We start from the raw sequence: 16806 nt of genomic DNA, 5'->3' as shown, positions 1-16806 counted from the left end.
ATACAAACTCTCCATGGTCCTGTGTCAAGAGATGGATGATCTCTGAGTGTTTTCCAATATTCCTGCTAGTCCAGGAAACTTGAAACTCAAAATTTGCATTGAATTCACTCCCTATAGTGGCACAGATCCCAGTTTCTTTTGTATAGTAACATTTTGACTGATGAAGACTTTGAGTAAAACAAGCATTTTTATATCATTGGCTTCTTTGTTTCTGTAGGATTTGGACGATGATGAGTATGATGTGGGGAAGCCAAAGAAACAACGGAGATCGATAGTAAGAACGACGTCCATAACCAGGGTCGGTGGAAATTAGTTTTACTAACACTGTGTGTGAGGGGTTTTGCCTGGGCTGTACTTGAAGCTGGTGAGCTCAACAAGGTTGAATTTGGATATGGAAACAGGGTATCTAATCTGTTTGGGTTTTGCATTGATTATCAGTATAGAAATTAGTTATAGAATTGACCTGTAAATGCTCTAATCAACTTTAGGGGAAAAAAAGCAGATCAAAAGTTTAGAGCAGAACAGAATTTTTCAGGCCTTTTTAATTTTTTCAAAGATGTACCAAGGAGAAGAGGGTGATCAACAGTATTAAAGTCTTCAAAGAGATGAAGAAAGATAAGGATTGAGAAAAAGCCCTTAGATTTGGCATTGAAGAGATCATTTGTAGCTTTGGAAAGGGCAGCTCCACTTAAAGGATGACACTAGAATCTAGACTGCAGAGAATTAGGAAAAATAAAAGGAAAGGAATTGGAGGTGCTCATTGTAGATAAAGCTTTCTCAAAGGGTTTAACTATGATAATGAGGAGTGATGTAGGATAATAGTAGGGAATGGATGGATAGATTCAGTGATGAGTTTTTTGAGGCTAATAGAGATGTGGGCTTGTTTAAAAACAGCTGGGAAGCAACCAGTAGACAAAGAGATTTAAGTTAGTGAGAGTAGGAATGATAGAAGAGGCAATCTGCTGGAGAAGATGAGAAGAAACAGGATCACTTTTGTATATAGAGGAGTTTATCTTAGGAAGAGGGTCACCTCTTAATGTGAGATGAATGAAGGAAAAGATTGTGGGGAAAGGTATCTGAATGGTGTGAAATGAGGAGTTGAGAATGATGAATGGCCTCAATTTCCTTAGGGAAATAGCAGGCGAAGTTCTCAGCTGTAAGGATTAGAGTTGGCAGTAGTAGGGACTATGGCAGATTTGAGGAGGAATAAAAAGTCTTGGAAAAGCCAGTGTGGTGAGAGGGATAAGTGAATCATTTAGGGAGGTGTAAAATACACCTTTCAATGAGGTGTAAAATTACCTTGCCTAGAGTTAGTGCCTAGTTGAGATTATGTAAGATAAATATGTAGTGGACCCAGTCACCATGGTTTTCTCTAGCTTCATTTAGCAGCCCATGAATAGGAACAAAAGGAGTATAGATATTCCATTCTGACTCAAGATCATATAAATTTTTGTTTGTATCATAAGCATGTAGGAGGGGGATAGCTTAAGAACAGGGAATTAAAAGCAGACGGGGTTATAGCTTCAAAAGATGGGAACTATTCAGGTGATCTTCATATTAAGGAACCACAGGTAAAGTAGATTTATAAGCTCTTAAGCCATTCAAGAGAATAGCATATTAACAGTATTATCTTAGCCCACAGCTTACAGGCTTAAATGGTCATCTCTTGTGCAAACACTTGATTGATAATTTAGTGTTTTGATTAAAATGTTTTTGAATTTAATGTGCCAAAGTTGTACTTGGGTGATTCTGTCAGTAAATGTTGGAATTTAATAAAAACAATCTATAAAAAAGAAAGTTTGGATAATAATCACAGACATAAAATAATAAACTCTATATGTATCCCTTCCCTAGGAACATAACATTCTATATTGATCTTCCCTACATTTCTTTTTTGCAGTCCTAATGACTTTTTTGTCTGATGGGATGGAGCTTTTTGTTGAGGTCTTGTATGCCCCAAATCAAGCTCAGGGGCTTCCCTATGGTTGGAAATTACCCCAAGTGGAATTGTGTATAAATAACACCTGCTGTAGTGGTGTAGGCTCTACTTCATTGAGAAGAATCTTCTGTATCAATAAGAAAACAGACCCTATAGGATTACATGGTTACTTAAGCACCATGACAAACTGACCTATATCTCGTGTACTATCAGGACGATACTGTTTCTATGATTACTGATTTTATTTCCTCCTTGGCTTACAGCAACAAAACTTCAAGCAGAAGGTGGTGGCTTTGTTGCGAAGGTTTAAAGTTTCTGATGAGGTATGTCAACTGGACATTAAATTTTTTCCTTTTATCTTAATGTTAACATTGTATTTGAGTTTGCCTAAACAAACTATTTTTCCAAGGCCCTTTTTTCTTTCTTCTTTGGGCCTGTGTTCCATATCTTTCTTGACTTATCTTTTTGATAGAGTGTCTTCAAATTAAACAGCCAATTTGGTACAATATTGAAACCAGGTTTGTGATTCATTTTATTTTATTTTTATTGTTTTTACATGACATTCTTTTCTGAATATATCCTTGCCCCCTCTTCTACCCATAAAACCATTGCTTCTTACAAAAAGGGGGAGAAAGGTTTAGCAAAACTAAGATATGATCTCCTTCTGGCAGTAAGCAGTCTTCTATATACATAGTTCCCCACCTCAGCAGTGAAGGGAGGAAGGTACATTTTATCAATTCTATTTTTCAAGGCCATATTTAGTTGTTATTATTATTGTTGTTTTACTACATAGTATTGCGATTAATTTTTAAGCAGTGATTTGGAACTCCTTTATTCTGGAAATAACTTTATTAAATAAAAAGGCTTATTTAAAAAAGCATTTTTTAAAAGCTTGAAATGGATATATGGGTTGTATCATAACTCTCCTAACTGATTCCCTGCCAATGATGATTAATAGCATAAAAATATCCTGGGAAAAATAAGTTCTCACTTTGATTTTCCCATAGACTAAGCTTCCAAAGTTGGCTAAACCATTTGGACTGTATAAAAATGGCAGGTGAGTAGAGGCACTTTTCAAGGTAAGTGTCAAGGAAGTGACTAGGAAATAAGTAAAGCATGGCTGAAATTGGCCTAGATGTCGTGGTACACATGAAGTATTCACTACAAGGAGGATCAGTAGTTGAAAAGTATTGAGATTAAGGCTGTTTAAATGACAAAAGCTCAGGGGTAAAAGGATCTCAGAAGTCTAGCCTCTACTACAGCAGCAGTCTCCGTACAATATCACCAACAAATCCTTCCAGCCAATGACAGAAAACTTACTGCTTTCTAAGATAGCCTCTTCTATTTGGAAGCAGTTCTGGATTGCTAGAAAGTTTTATTTTTAAGTTAAAATTTCCCTCTATTCACCTTTCTCCATTACCCCTAGTTCTACCCCTCTACACACGGGAAAAATAAGCAAATTCCTTTTCCATTTGATAGCTTTTCATATACTTAAAAACAGCTGTCATCTCCAGCCTGTCTTTCCTGTCAGTTTAAATATTCCCAGTCTTCTCACTGTCCTGGTTACCCTTTTCTGGGAGCATTCCAGTTTGTCATTTCTCCTTCCAAAATATGTCATTTGCCCAAAGCTGAATGCAGTGATACATATTATCTTCTGATCATACTGGAGCTATCATCTGTCATTTTTTAAAATCTCTGTGGCTCTGTTGATGTATAATATATAATGTGCAGATTGTGCTTAGTCTTTTAGATTGCTTTGATAAACTGTTGACATATATTGAGCTCACAGTCCACTAAAAACCCCCAGAATTTTTTTTAACTCTTGTTTGAATTTGCCTCCTCCATCCTGTGTTGTTTGAACATAAATGTAGGACTTAGCATTTATTCCTATTAAGTTTCCTCTTACTAGAGTAGAACTATTCATTCACAGAATTATAGATTCTTTTGGGAAAGATTTCAGTCCAAAACATTAGTCAGCAAAAATTCCCTCTGGAGCATATCTAACATCATTTGCTTAAAGCCCTCCTCAGAGAAGAGGACCTGTTACCTCTGAGGCATTTCATTCTGCTTTGGCAGCTATAATTGTTAAGAAGTTATTCCTTATATCAGTCCTAAATGTGCCTATCAGATACCTTTATGAGCAACCAGATCAGAATTTTCCAAACTTATTTGGCCTTTAAAAAAAAAAATGACCATTCTGGAAATCTACTTTCTTTAACCCCAAAACCATTGAGGGTCTTTTTTTTGAAATTTGCATTATTTCAGAAAAAATAATTTTTTGAATGATGCTTTTTAATTTAATAATTTATTATACATTTGTGTTTTTTTCCTGTACTAAAATTTTGATGATGCAGTTTTGCATCATGTAACCATATAGTACATATTGTAAACAAGTTATTATACACAGATATTCCTACCTATGCATGCTGGACTTCCTCACAATGAATGACCCACCTACCTGTCAGCACTTGCTTGTTAAGATTTGTTGGTGGACTGATCAGTTATAACTTGAATTTTGTGTGTTTATTGGGAAAATAATGTAATCACTATGACTCTGTTATACAACAGGTGAAACATGTATGAACGTTTTTTCAAAATTTTTTTCTCCTTTCCTTATGCTTCCACTGCCCCCTTATTTTGATTCAATGCCTGCCAGTTGCACCTGAGGCTACTCCTTACCCCCGTGGATCATTTCAGTGCCCCCAGGGGGCAGTATCGCCCACTTTGGGAACCTGTGATCCAGATATACTATTACCTTGTTTGCCCTGCTTTCTACCCCACCCCCGCGAGAAAACTCATTGGAGTTTTAAAGGATTTGGTTTCCATTTTCCCATATCTCCACAATTTAACATGCCTACTTTATGCCAGACACTGCTAGGTGCTAAGAATATAAAGATAAAAAAGGAAACAATTCCTATTCTCAAGGAGTTTGCCTTTTATCGGCGGAGAGAACATGTACATAAAGAAATATATAGAATACACAATAAATATAAGGTAGTTAAGTACAAGTTAGTTATAAAGTGAAAGCACTAACTTTTCTAGGGATCCAGGTATGGCTTTTGCGTAGAAGGCAGTGTTTGAACTAAGTTAAAGACAGATTCTGTGCAGCAGAGGTGAAGAGGGAGTACATCCCAGGCATAGGATACAGCCTATGCAAAGGCATAGAGAAATAATGCCACATGTGTGGAAGAGAGAGAAGGGCAGTTTGGCAGGTCATACAGTACAAGAAGTGATGTAATCTATAATAAGGCCTGAAATGTAGACCAAGCCTGTGAAGGTCTTTAAAAGGCAAACAGGACATTCATATATTATCCTAGAAGTCACTGGAATTTATTGAATGGAAGAATGATATCATCAGATTTTTCCTTAAAGGGAATCACTTTGGCAACTATGTGTATATGATTTTGGAGACTTGGCCAAAAAGACTTATTATGAAATTATTAGGAAATTATGAGGGTCTAAGTCTGAATAACTTAATATAACAGTATCACATCCTATCTCTGCTCCTTATTACTCTTGATCTTCTGCTTAATCTTAAGAGTCTCAATTGTTAGTTCAGGAAATCCTCCATTTGGCCAGGGATGCAACCTGCTTGTTCAGGAATTTGGCATAACCAAAAATCTAGACTTGGTCCAGAAAAGTTAGTTTAGGAAGTTCTCTTTGTGATCTAGTAATTTCTCTTCACAGAGTTCTTCATCGAATATAAATTTCTTGAGGTACATTGGTCCTTAGAGCTCATATGTGGTTGTGCAGGCTTGCTTGTGCTAGATCTTGCTTTTGAACCATTTGTTAAATTTTCAGTTTGAGCATTTATACCTCAGAAATCAGCAAATGCTGCAGATCTCTGCTTAATTTATTGTTTTGTTGATTGTATAGACTTAAAATGATTTAAAAAGTATGAATGTATGATAAATTAAACTTAAAAGTGTGTCTCATCTCCTTTTTTTCCCCTAGACACTATTGTTAAACATTTACCAATAAACTACTGCCTCTGGGGAAGTAGCCTTCCCATTATCCTACTTAATTGCTCTTTTCCTCCCTTCATTCTTCATCCTCGTTTTCAAAGTCTAAGCACTTAAGAGTATAAGAACTCAGTCCCAACTCACATATTTGTGAACTAATGGTAAATAAATATTAATTACCAGTGTGATTTAAAAGGGACAGTGGATGCCCAAGTCATCATGGTTTATAGTTTGTCAGTGAGCTAACTTTGTTAAGGGAAGTCTTCAGTAAGCAACAAGGATCCAAGACAGTGCCTGGTCACCCTTGCTACAGATGTGTCCTAGAATTTTGTCAGTCATCAGAGTTTAGTTCATTGGTCTGTTTTTTACCTCATTCTCTTCCCTTTCATGAGAATTGGGAAGCATTTGCTGTTCTCCGCTATTTCAGTACTTCAGTACTCTCCTTGGTCTTTCAGAGATCTCTGGCAGTGGTTCACTACTCATTTCACTGAGTGTTTTAGTATTGTGTATTTTAGTTCATCTTGAACTCATTAAAGAAAGCTAGATAACCTCTCTTTAGTATTCATCTTCTCAGTTGCCATTTTTGTTCACTCTTTCCAGTACAATTATATTTTCCTTGATAAAAAATTAGCAATGTAAAAGCTAAATAATTTGATCTTCTCTCTGTCATCTTTCATCATCCCATCCACCCAGAGCCACAATCCTATTTTTATATCAAAATAAGTTTTTCCTCAACAAAGCTAAAAAAATTAACCTTTTTGTCAGCTTTCAAATTCCTTGCCATTCTCGACTAATTCTTTTTTAGCACTCCTGATATATGTTTTTACAGAATTTACCACACTTTTAAACTTCCTCAGTTCTCTGCCCTTTATTTTTTCTACATATATTTTTAAAATCTCTTGGAATGTGATACATTTCTGGAGTATATTGCCAAGCAATAGAAAATAGTGCATATGTCTCAACTGTGCATGGCACTTTCACAAAAAAATTGACCATCTATAGGAACATTAAAACCTTACAAACAAATGGACAAATGGACAAAATTAAATTAAAAAGGAATATTAAATTATCTTTTACAGACTAAAATTATATTCAACATAAGCCTTTGAAGCAAAAGTTAAAAATAAGTTGGAAACTAAATAACTAAAGAATGATTAGTAGAAAAATAAATAATTTCATTAAAGATACTGACAACATTGAGACTACTTACCAAATTTTTATCCTTTCTGAAGAGAAATTTGGAACTATGACCAAAGGGCTATAAAAATGTGCATACCCTTTGACCCAGCAATACCAGTTCTAGGGCTGTATTTCAAAGAGATCATACAAATGGGAAAAGGACCCACACATACAAAAATATCTATAGTAGCTCTTTTTTGTGGTGGCTAAGAACTGGAAATTGAGGGGATGCCCATCAGCCGGGGAATGTCTGTACAAGTTGTGGTATATGAATGTAATGGAATACCGTTGTTCTGTAAGAAACCATGAGCGGATAGACTTCAGAAAAACCTAGAAAGACTTAAATGAACTGATGCTGAATGAGGGGAGCAGAACCAGGAGAACTTTGTACATAGTTACAGCGACAGTGTGATAACTAACTTTGATAGACTTGGCCCGTCTCAGCAATGCAAAGACTCCCAATGGAAAATGCTATCCACACTCTGAGAAAGAATTACAGAGTCTGAATGCCAATGAAAACGTACTATTTGCTCTTTTTCTTGTTTTGTTTTGTTTCTTCTTTCTCATGGTTCATTACATTGGTTATAATTCTTCTTTGCAACATGACAAATGTGAAAATATGTTAAATATGAATGTATATGTAGAGCCCATATCAGATTATATGCTGTCTTGGAAAGGAGGAAAGGGAGGAAAGGAGAAAAAATATAAAACTCAAAAACTTGTGGAACTGAATGGTGTAAAAGAAAAAAATTCCCCTTAATCTCATTTGATTTTTAAAGTCTTTTTAAAGTTCTTCTATGAATTCTTTCTGGGTAGTTGACCATTTGATGTTGCTCTTTGGATAAATTTTGGGGTTTCTTAGCTTCAGGGTCCTCTGAAGATGAACTCTTGTCTTCTCAATTCCCATAGTAACTTTCTCTGATTGAATTCTTTCTTCTTTGCCTGCTCTTTTTTAAAATTTTTAACAGCATATTTTTATAATCACCTCTAGTCCTGGTGTATAGGGGTTGGTGCCTCTGTCCTCAGATCCTCCTTTAGTTCTCTCCTCTAGCCTGGAACCAAAACCAGGACCTCCAGCCTCCAGTAAGTGCCTCAGTGCCGCCTCTCCACTGCTTCTGCACTCACTGGGTGTGTGCTGGTTCCTTCTCTCCCAGGGCCATGTCTCCACATTGTACAGCTGGGTGTGGCATTGCTTGTCAGCAGAGGTTCCCTCAGTCTTCTCCAACTCAGATGCCCAAGTCCTCTCACTGTCCCAAGGGTAAAAGTTCCTGTGGCTGAAGCAGAGGCAGCCTTCCAACCCAGCTAACTCCAGGGCATACCACTTGTTATTTAAGTGGAACTAGCCTCTAGGTGTTTATTCTTCACAGGGAACAAACCTCATCCTGGGATTTTTCTTCAGATATTCTCTGTCCCAGGAGGATCATTTTTCTGCCCCTACATTCATCTGTTTTTTTAACTACTATATGTTCACTTTGAGGCATTATTTTATCTCTTTTGTGGGGTAATTCTGGAGAGCTTGGAATTTTCTGGCCTACTCTACCATGTTCCCAGAATCCTCTCCCTGTTCCTGTCCTTTACTTGAGTGACAGGCAGGGGGTTGGGCAGAGAGTGGCAAGGGCCACTGGCCTGGGCATCTGCTCTGTTTCCGGGACCACATCGTCTTCCTCTTCAGCCCTACTATCTTCCAGTGCCCCCTTTCCTCTCCAGGAAGTTCGGGGTGCCATCTGGCCCCAAATATGGTCCACAGCGTCTATGTTTGGACTGAAAAAGCAGTTCCACAAAGCTAGTCAGACAACAGAAGTAACTAAATAAAGCAGTTATAGATCCTCTTCAGCCAAATCCTGCATGAAGCTAGGAATGCAGAATACTATGTCCAGGATCACAGGGCAGATGGGAACCTCAAGATACCCACAACCTGAAGGGTTAGGAGAGTCTGTGCTGCGATATGAAACAGAGCTTGGAGAAGATTTTGTGTTTGACCAAGCATTGTTGGATATTGGTGAATCGATGAAGTTGATGGGAGAAGTTAAAGACTCTTGATATCAGTGTGAAACAAAACTTTATTGATCCACTGCAGTTATTACAAGAGAAAGATCTAAAAGAGATTGGGTATCACTTGAAAAAGCTGGAAGGCCGCCGTTTGGACTATGATTATAAAAAGAAATTATTTTCTAGGATACCAGGTGAAGAATTATGAAAAGCAGTAAGAAAACTTGAAGAGTCAAAGGAGTTGTCTAGAAAAGGCATGCTTAATTTGTTAGAAAATTATACATAACAAGTTAGCCAGTTGGCAGTATTTATAGAAGCCATGCTAGACTACTACAAACAGTCTGCCAACATAGGAAGTTACAGCAACAAATACATATATCAACTACTTTATCTAATTACACTTAGAAGCCAAAGACTGCATTCAAGACTTTTAATGTTGACAATGAGTACAATCAAATTTCATTCCATTCTCCAGCAGATTCAGGTCCTCCACTGCTCCTGGATCATCCATGCTGTTGTGCTCTCTATGACTTTGTTCCTGAAAGTGAAGGAGAACTTGGAATTAAAGAAGGGGACGTCATTACATTAACCAGTCGAATAGATGAAAACTGGTATGAAGGAATATTCCAGGGGCAATCCAAATTCTTCTGCATTAATATGTCTCTGTGCTGGTGCCTTTGCCTTATTGGGTTTGTCACTCTATGGATCTCAGTTTGTGAGTGAAATGATTTCATCCAAGTGTTCTCTCAGTGTGACATTCTGTGAAAGCCCTGACATATTTGACCAACAAAATGACTTTTGTATGTGTGTTCTTTTTTAATGAGTTTTGTATATCATTTGTATAAATATATTGCCTTTTTGGCCACTTGAAAATGCAATTTTCATTTTTTGCTTTTATCTCTTCAAAGCCACTGGTTAGATGTATATGGATCCTGTTCTTTGGTTGTCATTTTTTTAATTGTATCCATTGCAGAAACTCTTGGCTGATTTTCATTGTCTGTTAGGTGCAGTGACTCTTAAAAGCATAAAATACAAAGCTAAGAAAACCAGTATCTCCAAGTTACTGAGGTCATTGAGTCAAAATGTGACTTATCTGTTAACAGCCTAATAAATATTGCTCATTCTGTGTAGTCAAAAGTCAAAGTTTGGTGTCCTGAGTTCTAAGATACTTTTGTATAGGCTACAGTCCTCAGATTGTAGCCTATTCTAGCTTTACTAAGACTGACCCAGCTTAATAAATATTAGAAAAAGCAAAAAAACAAAACAAAACAAAAAAACTTGACCTCATCATTCTCTCAAGTGTTCTTCCTTTCACAGCCCAATTCTGCAGTCATCTGTACTCATTGTTTCCATTACCTTAAGTACCAGTTACTTTTCAGTCTCTTGCAGTCTAACTTCTGACTTCTTAACCAAAACTACCTACTCTAAGGTTATCGATGATTTCTTAATTGCTAAATCCAAGTCTCCTAATTGACCTTCCGGCCTCTGGTCTCTCCCTCTCCCCTTTCTGCCTCTTTTCAGATATCCAGTTAATATTTCTCTAATACAGATCTGACCATGTCATTCTTTTCCCCCCACCCCCACACACTCAGGTGTCATAATTTGCTCCCACTTGCTTCTAAGATAAATTATAAAAGCCTATGCATAGTATTTAATGACTTACACAGTTTTGTTCCTTACCTTTCCACCGTTACTTCATATAAAAGCCTTTCACATAATCTCCATTGTATTCAAAATGGCATATTGGTCAAACACATAATTGATCTGATACTTCATTGGTTTGGTGACTTGCTCTACCAATGCATATTGCAATGGATGTAATTTAATGGAAAAATCTTAGAAAGTTACCTCAGATAGATTAAGTGAGTTGTCCATGTCACATATGCATAGTGTCAAAGACAAGATCTGACCCTAAGTCTTTCTGAATCCAAATATAGTACTTAACATTTATAGAACATTGCCTCTTGTTACATATCCTACCTAAACCATTTGTTTCCTCTCCAATGGTGATTGAGTTTCTTCAGAAACATTTTTTAAAGCCTGATCACTTTCACATATTGTCCGTTCAAACCTCATGCCAATAAATTATTTTTTCATTGCTTCATAAAAGCTTCTTTCCTCCCATATACACCTATAGACATGACATATACATGTATGTATATTATACGTGTGTATACATACATACACATATATGCTTATACACATATGATGCCTATCTGTAGGTTAGTTAGATCTTTAATTATTCAGTACTGCTTCTATTAAAAATTAAGAAATAGGGACAAAGCCAAAATGATGAATTTTAAGGGTAGCTATCACCCAGCTGGACTCTCCCAACATTTCCCTGGAAACAGCTTTAAAATAGTGCCTCAAATCAAATGTTGGAGCAGCAGAACCAACAAAAGATTGAGAAGAGACTTTTTTCCAGCCTAAAAATACTTAAAGAGGTAGGAAAGAAAAGTCTGTTACACAGAGGTGGCAATCTATAGATATCCCACAAACAGCAGCAGCAACAGTTTTGGAAGATCTTAACCTAGAGACAATGAGGGGTTGAGACAACTTCTCAGAAAGAGATTACAGGGAACCCTTTCCTGACAATACAGCCAGTGCTGAAAGACAACTCTGTTGCCCATATTTAGTTATGCATGATAGGCTTGAGAGGAGTACTTGTGATCTCTCACATGGGAGCAGGATCCCTGGTCTCAGTTCCAAAGCAAAGAGGAGCACTAGCACTTGTGACTTCAAGGGAACAGGCACCTTTTTTGGGTAAAGACCAGAGCACAGACCAAAAGAGCTGTAACCATACCTCTCCCAGAATCACACCACCTTAGAAGCACCAAAAATTTGCAGACCCTCAAAAGTAACTCTGAAAATAAAAGTATGAGAATTCCTGAAGCTTGGTATCAATAGTACCCCTCCATCCCCAGGTTAGCAGAGCCCAGTTTTAACATAAAATTCAAAGTCAAGAAATAGGTTGGAAAATGAGCAAACAATAGTAAAAGAAAATTTGAACATAAAAAGCTATTTACAGTGGTAGAGAAGACCAAGAAATAAATTCAGAATAAGACAACAACATGAAAACAGCTACCCAGAAAGCCTCAAAAGAAAATACTAATTGGGCTGAAGCCCAACAAGAATTTCTGGAAGAGTTAAAGAAAGTGATGAGTGGTAGAGGAAAAATTGAGAAAAGCGTGTGATACAAGAAATTCTTAATTGTAAGAATTAGATGAAAGGAAAATTAGGCAGCTTGGCAAAAGTAGTACCAAAAATACTAAAGAAAATAACAACTTAAAATACCAGAGTGACTCAGTGGTAAAATAGGCACAAAATTCACTGAAGAAAATAAGTCCTTAAAAGATAGAATATGTCAAATGGAAAAAGAGGTACAAAATTTCACAGAAAAAAATAATTCTTTAAAAATGAGAAATGGGCAAGTGGAAGCTGGTGACTCTGAAACGTATCAAGAAACAAAGCCAAGTCAAAAGAATTAAAAAAAAATTGAAGAAAATATGAAATATGTAATTGGAAAAGCAGCTCATCTGGAAAATGGATCCAGGAGGCATAATTTAAAGAATTATTGTACTAGCTGAAACACATGATCCAAAAAAGACCTGGACATCATGTTTCAAGAAATTATCAGGGAAAACTGCCGTGATATCCTAGAACCAGAAGGTAAAATAGAAATTGAAAGATTCCATTAATCACCTCATAAAAGAGATCCCAAAATGAAAACTCCCAGGAATATTATAGCCAAATTCCAGAACTCACAGACAGAAAGAAAATACTTCAAGCAGCCAGAAAGAAACAAGTCATTATAATGGAACTAAGTTGGCATCACACAAGATTTAGTGGCTTCTATATTAACAGAGCAAACAGCTTGAAATATGATATTCAGGAAGGCATAGGATCTAGGATTACAATCAAGAATAACCTGTCCAGCAAAGCTGAGTGTAATGCTTTACAGAAAGGAATGCCTGTTTAATGACATAAAGGACTTTCAAGCTTTTCTGATTAAAAGACCAGAGTTGAATGGAAGATCTGACATTCAAACACACCAGACTCAAGATAAGTATAAAATGGGAGGGTGGAGCCCACATGGCAGAGTAAAAGCAGGGACTTCTTTGAGCTGTCCCCCAAACCTTCCCAAATACCTGTAAAAAATGACTCTAAATAACTTCTAGAGCAGTGGAACCTACAAATGACACAGTGAAACAAATTTCCAGCCCATGACAAGCTGGACAATTGAGAGGAAAGGTCTGTTGCACCAATCTGAGAGAAGAGTGCGGTTCAGCATGGACCACGCCAGCACAGATAGGACCAGAGCAGTCTTCAGGGGACTGAATCACTGGTAGCTGTGGCAGGCTCCAGATTTCTCAACCCACAAACATCAAAGACAACTTAGAAGTCAATAAGAAAGGAGTAAACACTTCTCCTTTCATCATACAACCTTGGAAGAACATAAAATTTACAAGTCCCTAGAAATATCTCTGAATACAGCTGCACAAACCCCTTGAAGTTTGGAACAGTATACCATCCACAGTGGAAGCAGAGACCTACCTTAAAGAGCTAAAAAGGCAAGTAATTGGTTTGGAAAATGAGCAGATGGCGGGGGAAAAAAAACCAGATTGTAGAATCTTACTTTGGTGGCAAGGAAGATCAAAACATACAACCAGAAGAAGACAACAAAGTCAGAATTCCTACGTCCAAAGCCTCCAAGAAAAATGTGAATTAGTCGCAGGCTATGGAAGAACTCAAAAAGGATTTTGAAAATCAAGTAAGAGGAGTAGAATAAAAATTGGAAAGAGAAATGAGAGTGATGCAAGAAAATCATGAAGAATGAGTCAATAGCTTGCTAAAGGAGACCCAAAAAAATGCTTTAAAAAAAACCTTAAAAAATAGACTAACCCAGAATGGCTGAACAAGTTGTGGTATATGAATGTAATGGAATACTATTGTGCTATAAAAAATGATGAACAAGCAGATTTCAGAAAAACCTGGAAAGACATAATAAACTGATGCTGAGTGAAGTAAGCAGAACCAGGAAAACATTGTACATAGTAATAGCCACAGTGTGTGATTTTGATAGACTTAGCCCTGCTCAGCAATGCAAGGACCTAAAACAATTCCAAACAACCTTGTGATGGAAAAAACCATCTACATCCAGAGAAAGATCTATGGAGTCAGAATGCAGAGCAAAGCAGACTATTTTCTTTTTTGTTTTGTTTTCTTTCTCATAGTTTCTCCTATTCATTATAATTCTTCTATGCAATGTGGCTAATACAAACATGTGTTTAATAGGAATGTATGTGTAGAACCTATATCAGATTGCATGCCATCTTGGGGAGGGAGGGGGAGAAAATTAAAAACTTCTGGAAGTGAATGTTGAAAAGCATAAAATAAATAAACTAACTTTTAAAAAATAGACTAACCCAAATGACCAGAAAGGTTCAAAAGACAAGTAAAAAAGTAAGCATGAAGGAGAAATCATAAGAAACTAAAAGTTCAATTCTTTACATTCTTACATTGAAAGATGATACATGTAACTCCTAAGAACTTATTGAAAAAGATAAAAAGGAGTTTACATAGACTGTGAGGGCATAAACATGAGTCAGCTGTGTTGGAATGACCTCCAAAAAAAATGAAGGGTGAGAAAGAAGGATGCACTGGGAGAAGGGAGAGGTAGAATAGGGAAAATTTCTCACATAAAAGAAAGTGCTTTTATAGTGGGGTCAGAAATGGTGGTAGTGTGGTAGTGGCAGGCAATGCTTGAACCTCACTTTCATTTTGGTTCAAAGAAGATTAGGTACATACTGAATTGTGTATAGAAATGTAACTTACTCAATTGGGAAGTAGGAAGGGAGAGAAAGAAGGAATATAGTAAAAGGAAAGACAGGTTAAGGGAGACAGTAGTTAGAGGCAACATAGACTTTTAAGGAGGAACAGGACAAAAAGAGAGAGGAAGAAACAAGAAAATGGGATAGAGGAAAATACACAATTAGTAATCATAACTGTGTGAATGGGATGAGCATAGCATAAGCAGATAGCGAAAAGGATCAGAAGTTGGAATCCAACAATATGTTGTTTATAAGAAAAATACCTTAAAGAGAAAGCCACTTATGTGCATTTAAAGAGCTGGAACAGAATCTAACATACTTCAGCTGAAGTAAAAAAAAAAAAAAAAGCCTGGGTCATAAACATCATCTCAGACAAAGTAAAAGCAAAAAAAGACCTAATTAAAAGAGATAATCAGGGAGACTATATTTTGCTAAAAGTACTATAGACAATAATTTCAAAAAAAAATTTGCAGCAAGTTTCTTTTATAAAGACTTCATTTCTCAAAGTGTATAGGACTGACTCAAGTTTATAAAAATAAAAGACATTCCTCAACTGATAGTTGAAGGATATGAATAGGCAGTTTTTAAAAGAAGAAATTAAAGATATTTATAGTCAATGAAAAAATGCTCTAAGTTTCTATTGCTTAGGGAGATGAAAATTAAGGCAACTTTGAGGTACCACCTCACATCTTTCAGCAATTATAGGCTTGAGGAGATGAGGGAGAAAATAAGTACATTAATGAACTGGTGGAGTGGTGAACTGAATCAACCATTCTGGAGAACAATTTGGAACTAGCTCTTAAGACTAGTAAACTGCATACCCATTGACCACTGCTAGGTCTGTATCCCAAAGAACAATTTGGAAAAACTTGAATATGTGCAAAAATACTTAGATCAGCTCTTTTGGTTGCGGCAAAGAATTCTCGGGATGCCATCAATTGGGGAAATGGCTGAACGATTGTGGGATATGATTATGATTGAGTACTATTGTGCTATAAGAAATATCAGTGTGGATAGTTTCAGAAAAACATGGGAAGACCTATATGAACTGATACAAAGTGAAATGAAAAGAACAAAGAGATAATTGCACATAATAACAGTGTTATGATATTGATCAACTGTGAAAGACTTGGCTATCAATACAGTGAACTAAGACAGTTCCAAAGAACTCTCAATGAAAAATCCCTTTCCATCTCTGGAGAAAGATCTGGTGAACTCAGAGTGCAAATTAAAGTTTAATTTTCTCACTTTCTTTTCTTTCTTTCTTTTTTTTGCTTTTTTTGTAATGCAGTGAATAGGGAAATATGTTTTCCTTGATTTCACAGGTATGATTGAGATAATCCTACTGTTTGCCTTCTTAGTGGGTGGGAGAGTTTATTGGAGAATGGAAGGAAATTGGAACACAGAATTTAAATAGAATTTTAGAAACAAATAATAAAATTGAAAATGAGAACTTTTTTTAACTTTTTAAAAAAATTAAGAAATAAGAGGTAAAACCGAGATGGCAGAATGGAGGCAAAGCCTCTGAGAAAAATGTGAATTGGTCTCAGGCCATGGAAGAGCTCTGGGAGGATTTTGAAAATCAAGTGGGAGAGGTGAAGAAAAAATTGAGAGAAGAGATGACAGTGATACAAGAAAATTATGAGCAATGTTTTGACAGCTTGGTGGAGGAGACACAGGAGAATGCTGAGAAAAATAACACTTTAGGGGACTGACTAGGCCGAATAGTAAAAGTGGTCCAAGGAACCAGTGAGGAGAAAAATGCCTTGCATAGTGGAATTGGCCTGGTGGAAAAGGAAGTCCAACAACTTACTGAAGAAAATAATTTCTTGAAAATTAAGAAATATGAGAGTGTTCATTTGAGAAGTCATGTACTCTTCAGCTTCTCTCAAGACTGCATTTAGAA

The 16806-nt window shown here is 36.5% G+C and overlaps 1 protein-coding gene and 1 pseudogene across 6 annotated transcripts in view; both read left to right on the top strand.

Annotated features, from left to right (window-relative positions):
* The window catches only part of PACS2 (phosphofurin acidic cluster sorting protein 2), a 193099-nt gene that overhangs the window by 80025 nt on the left and 96268 nt on the right, over positions 1-16806 (top strand). For 4 of the 6 annotated variants that reach the window (XM_072629677.1, XM_072629676.1, XM_072629680.1 and 1 more), the window contains 2 exons: positions 218-298; positions 2203-2262. In XM_072629677.1, coding sequence (XP_072485778.1) covers positions 218-298; positions 2203-2262 — 141 coding nt within the window. The remainder of the gene's footprint in view (positions 1-217; positions 299-2202; positions 2263-16806) is intronic. The other 2 variants (XM_072629679.1, XM_072629678.1) reach the window with 1 other exon arrangement.
* LOC140529454 (endophilin-A3 pseudogene) lies at positions 8842-9792 on the top strand (annotated as a pseudogene).

The sequence above is a fragment of the Notamacropus eugenii genome, chromosome 1 (assembly GCF_028372415.1).
Source record: "Notamacropus eugenii isolate mMacEug1 chromosome 1, mMacEug1.pri_v2, whole genome shotgun sequence".
NCBI classification, from domain to species: domain Eukaryota; kingdom Metazoa; phylum Chordata; class Mammalia; order Diprotodontia; family Macropodidae; genus Notamacropus; species Notamacropus eugenii.
Note: the sequence above shows the minus strand (reverse complement) of the source record. Positions and strands in the feature narration are given on the sequence as shown.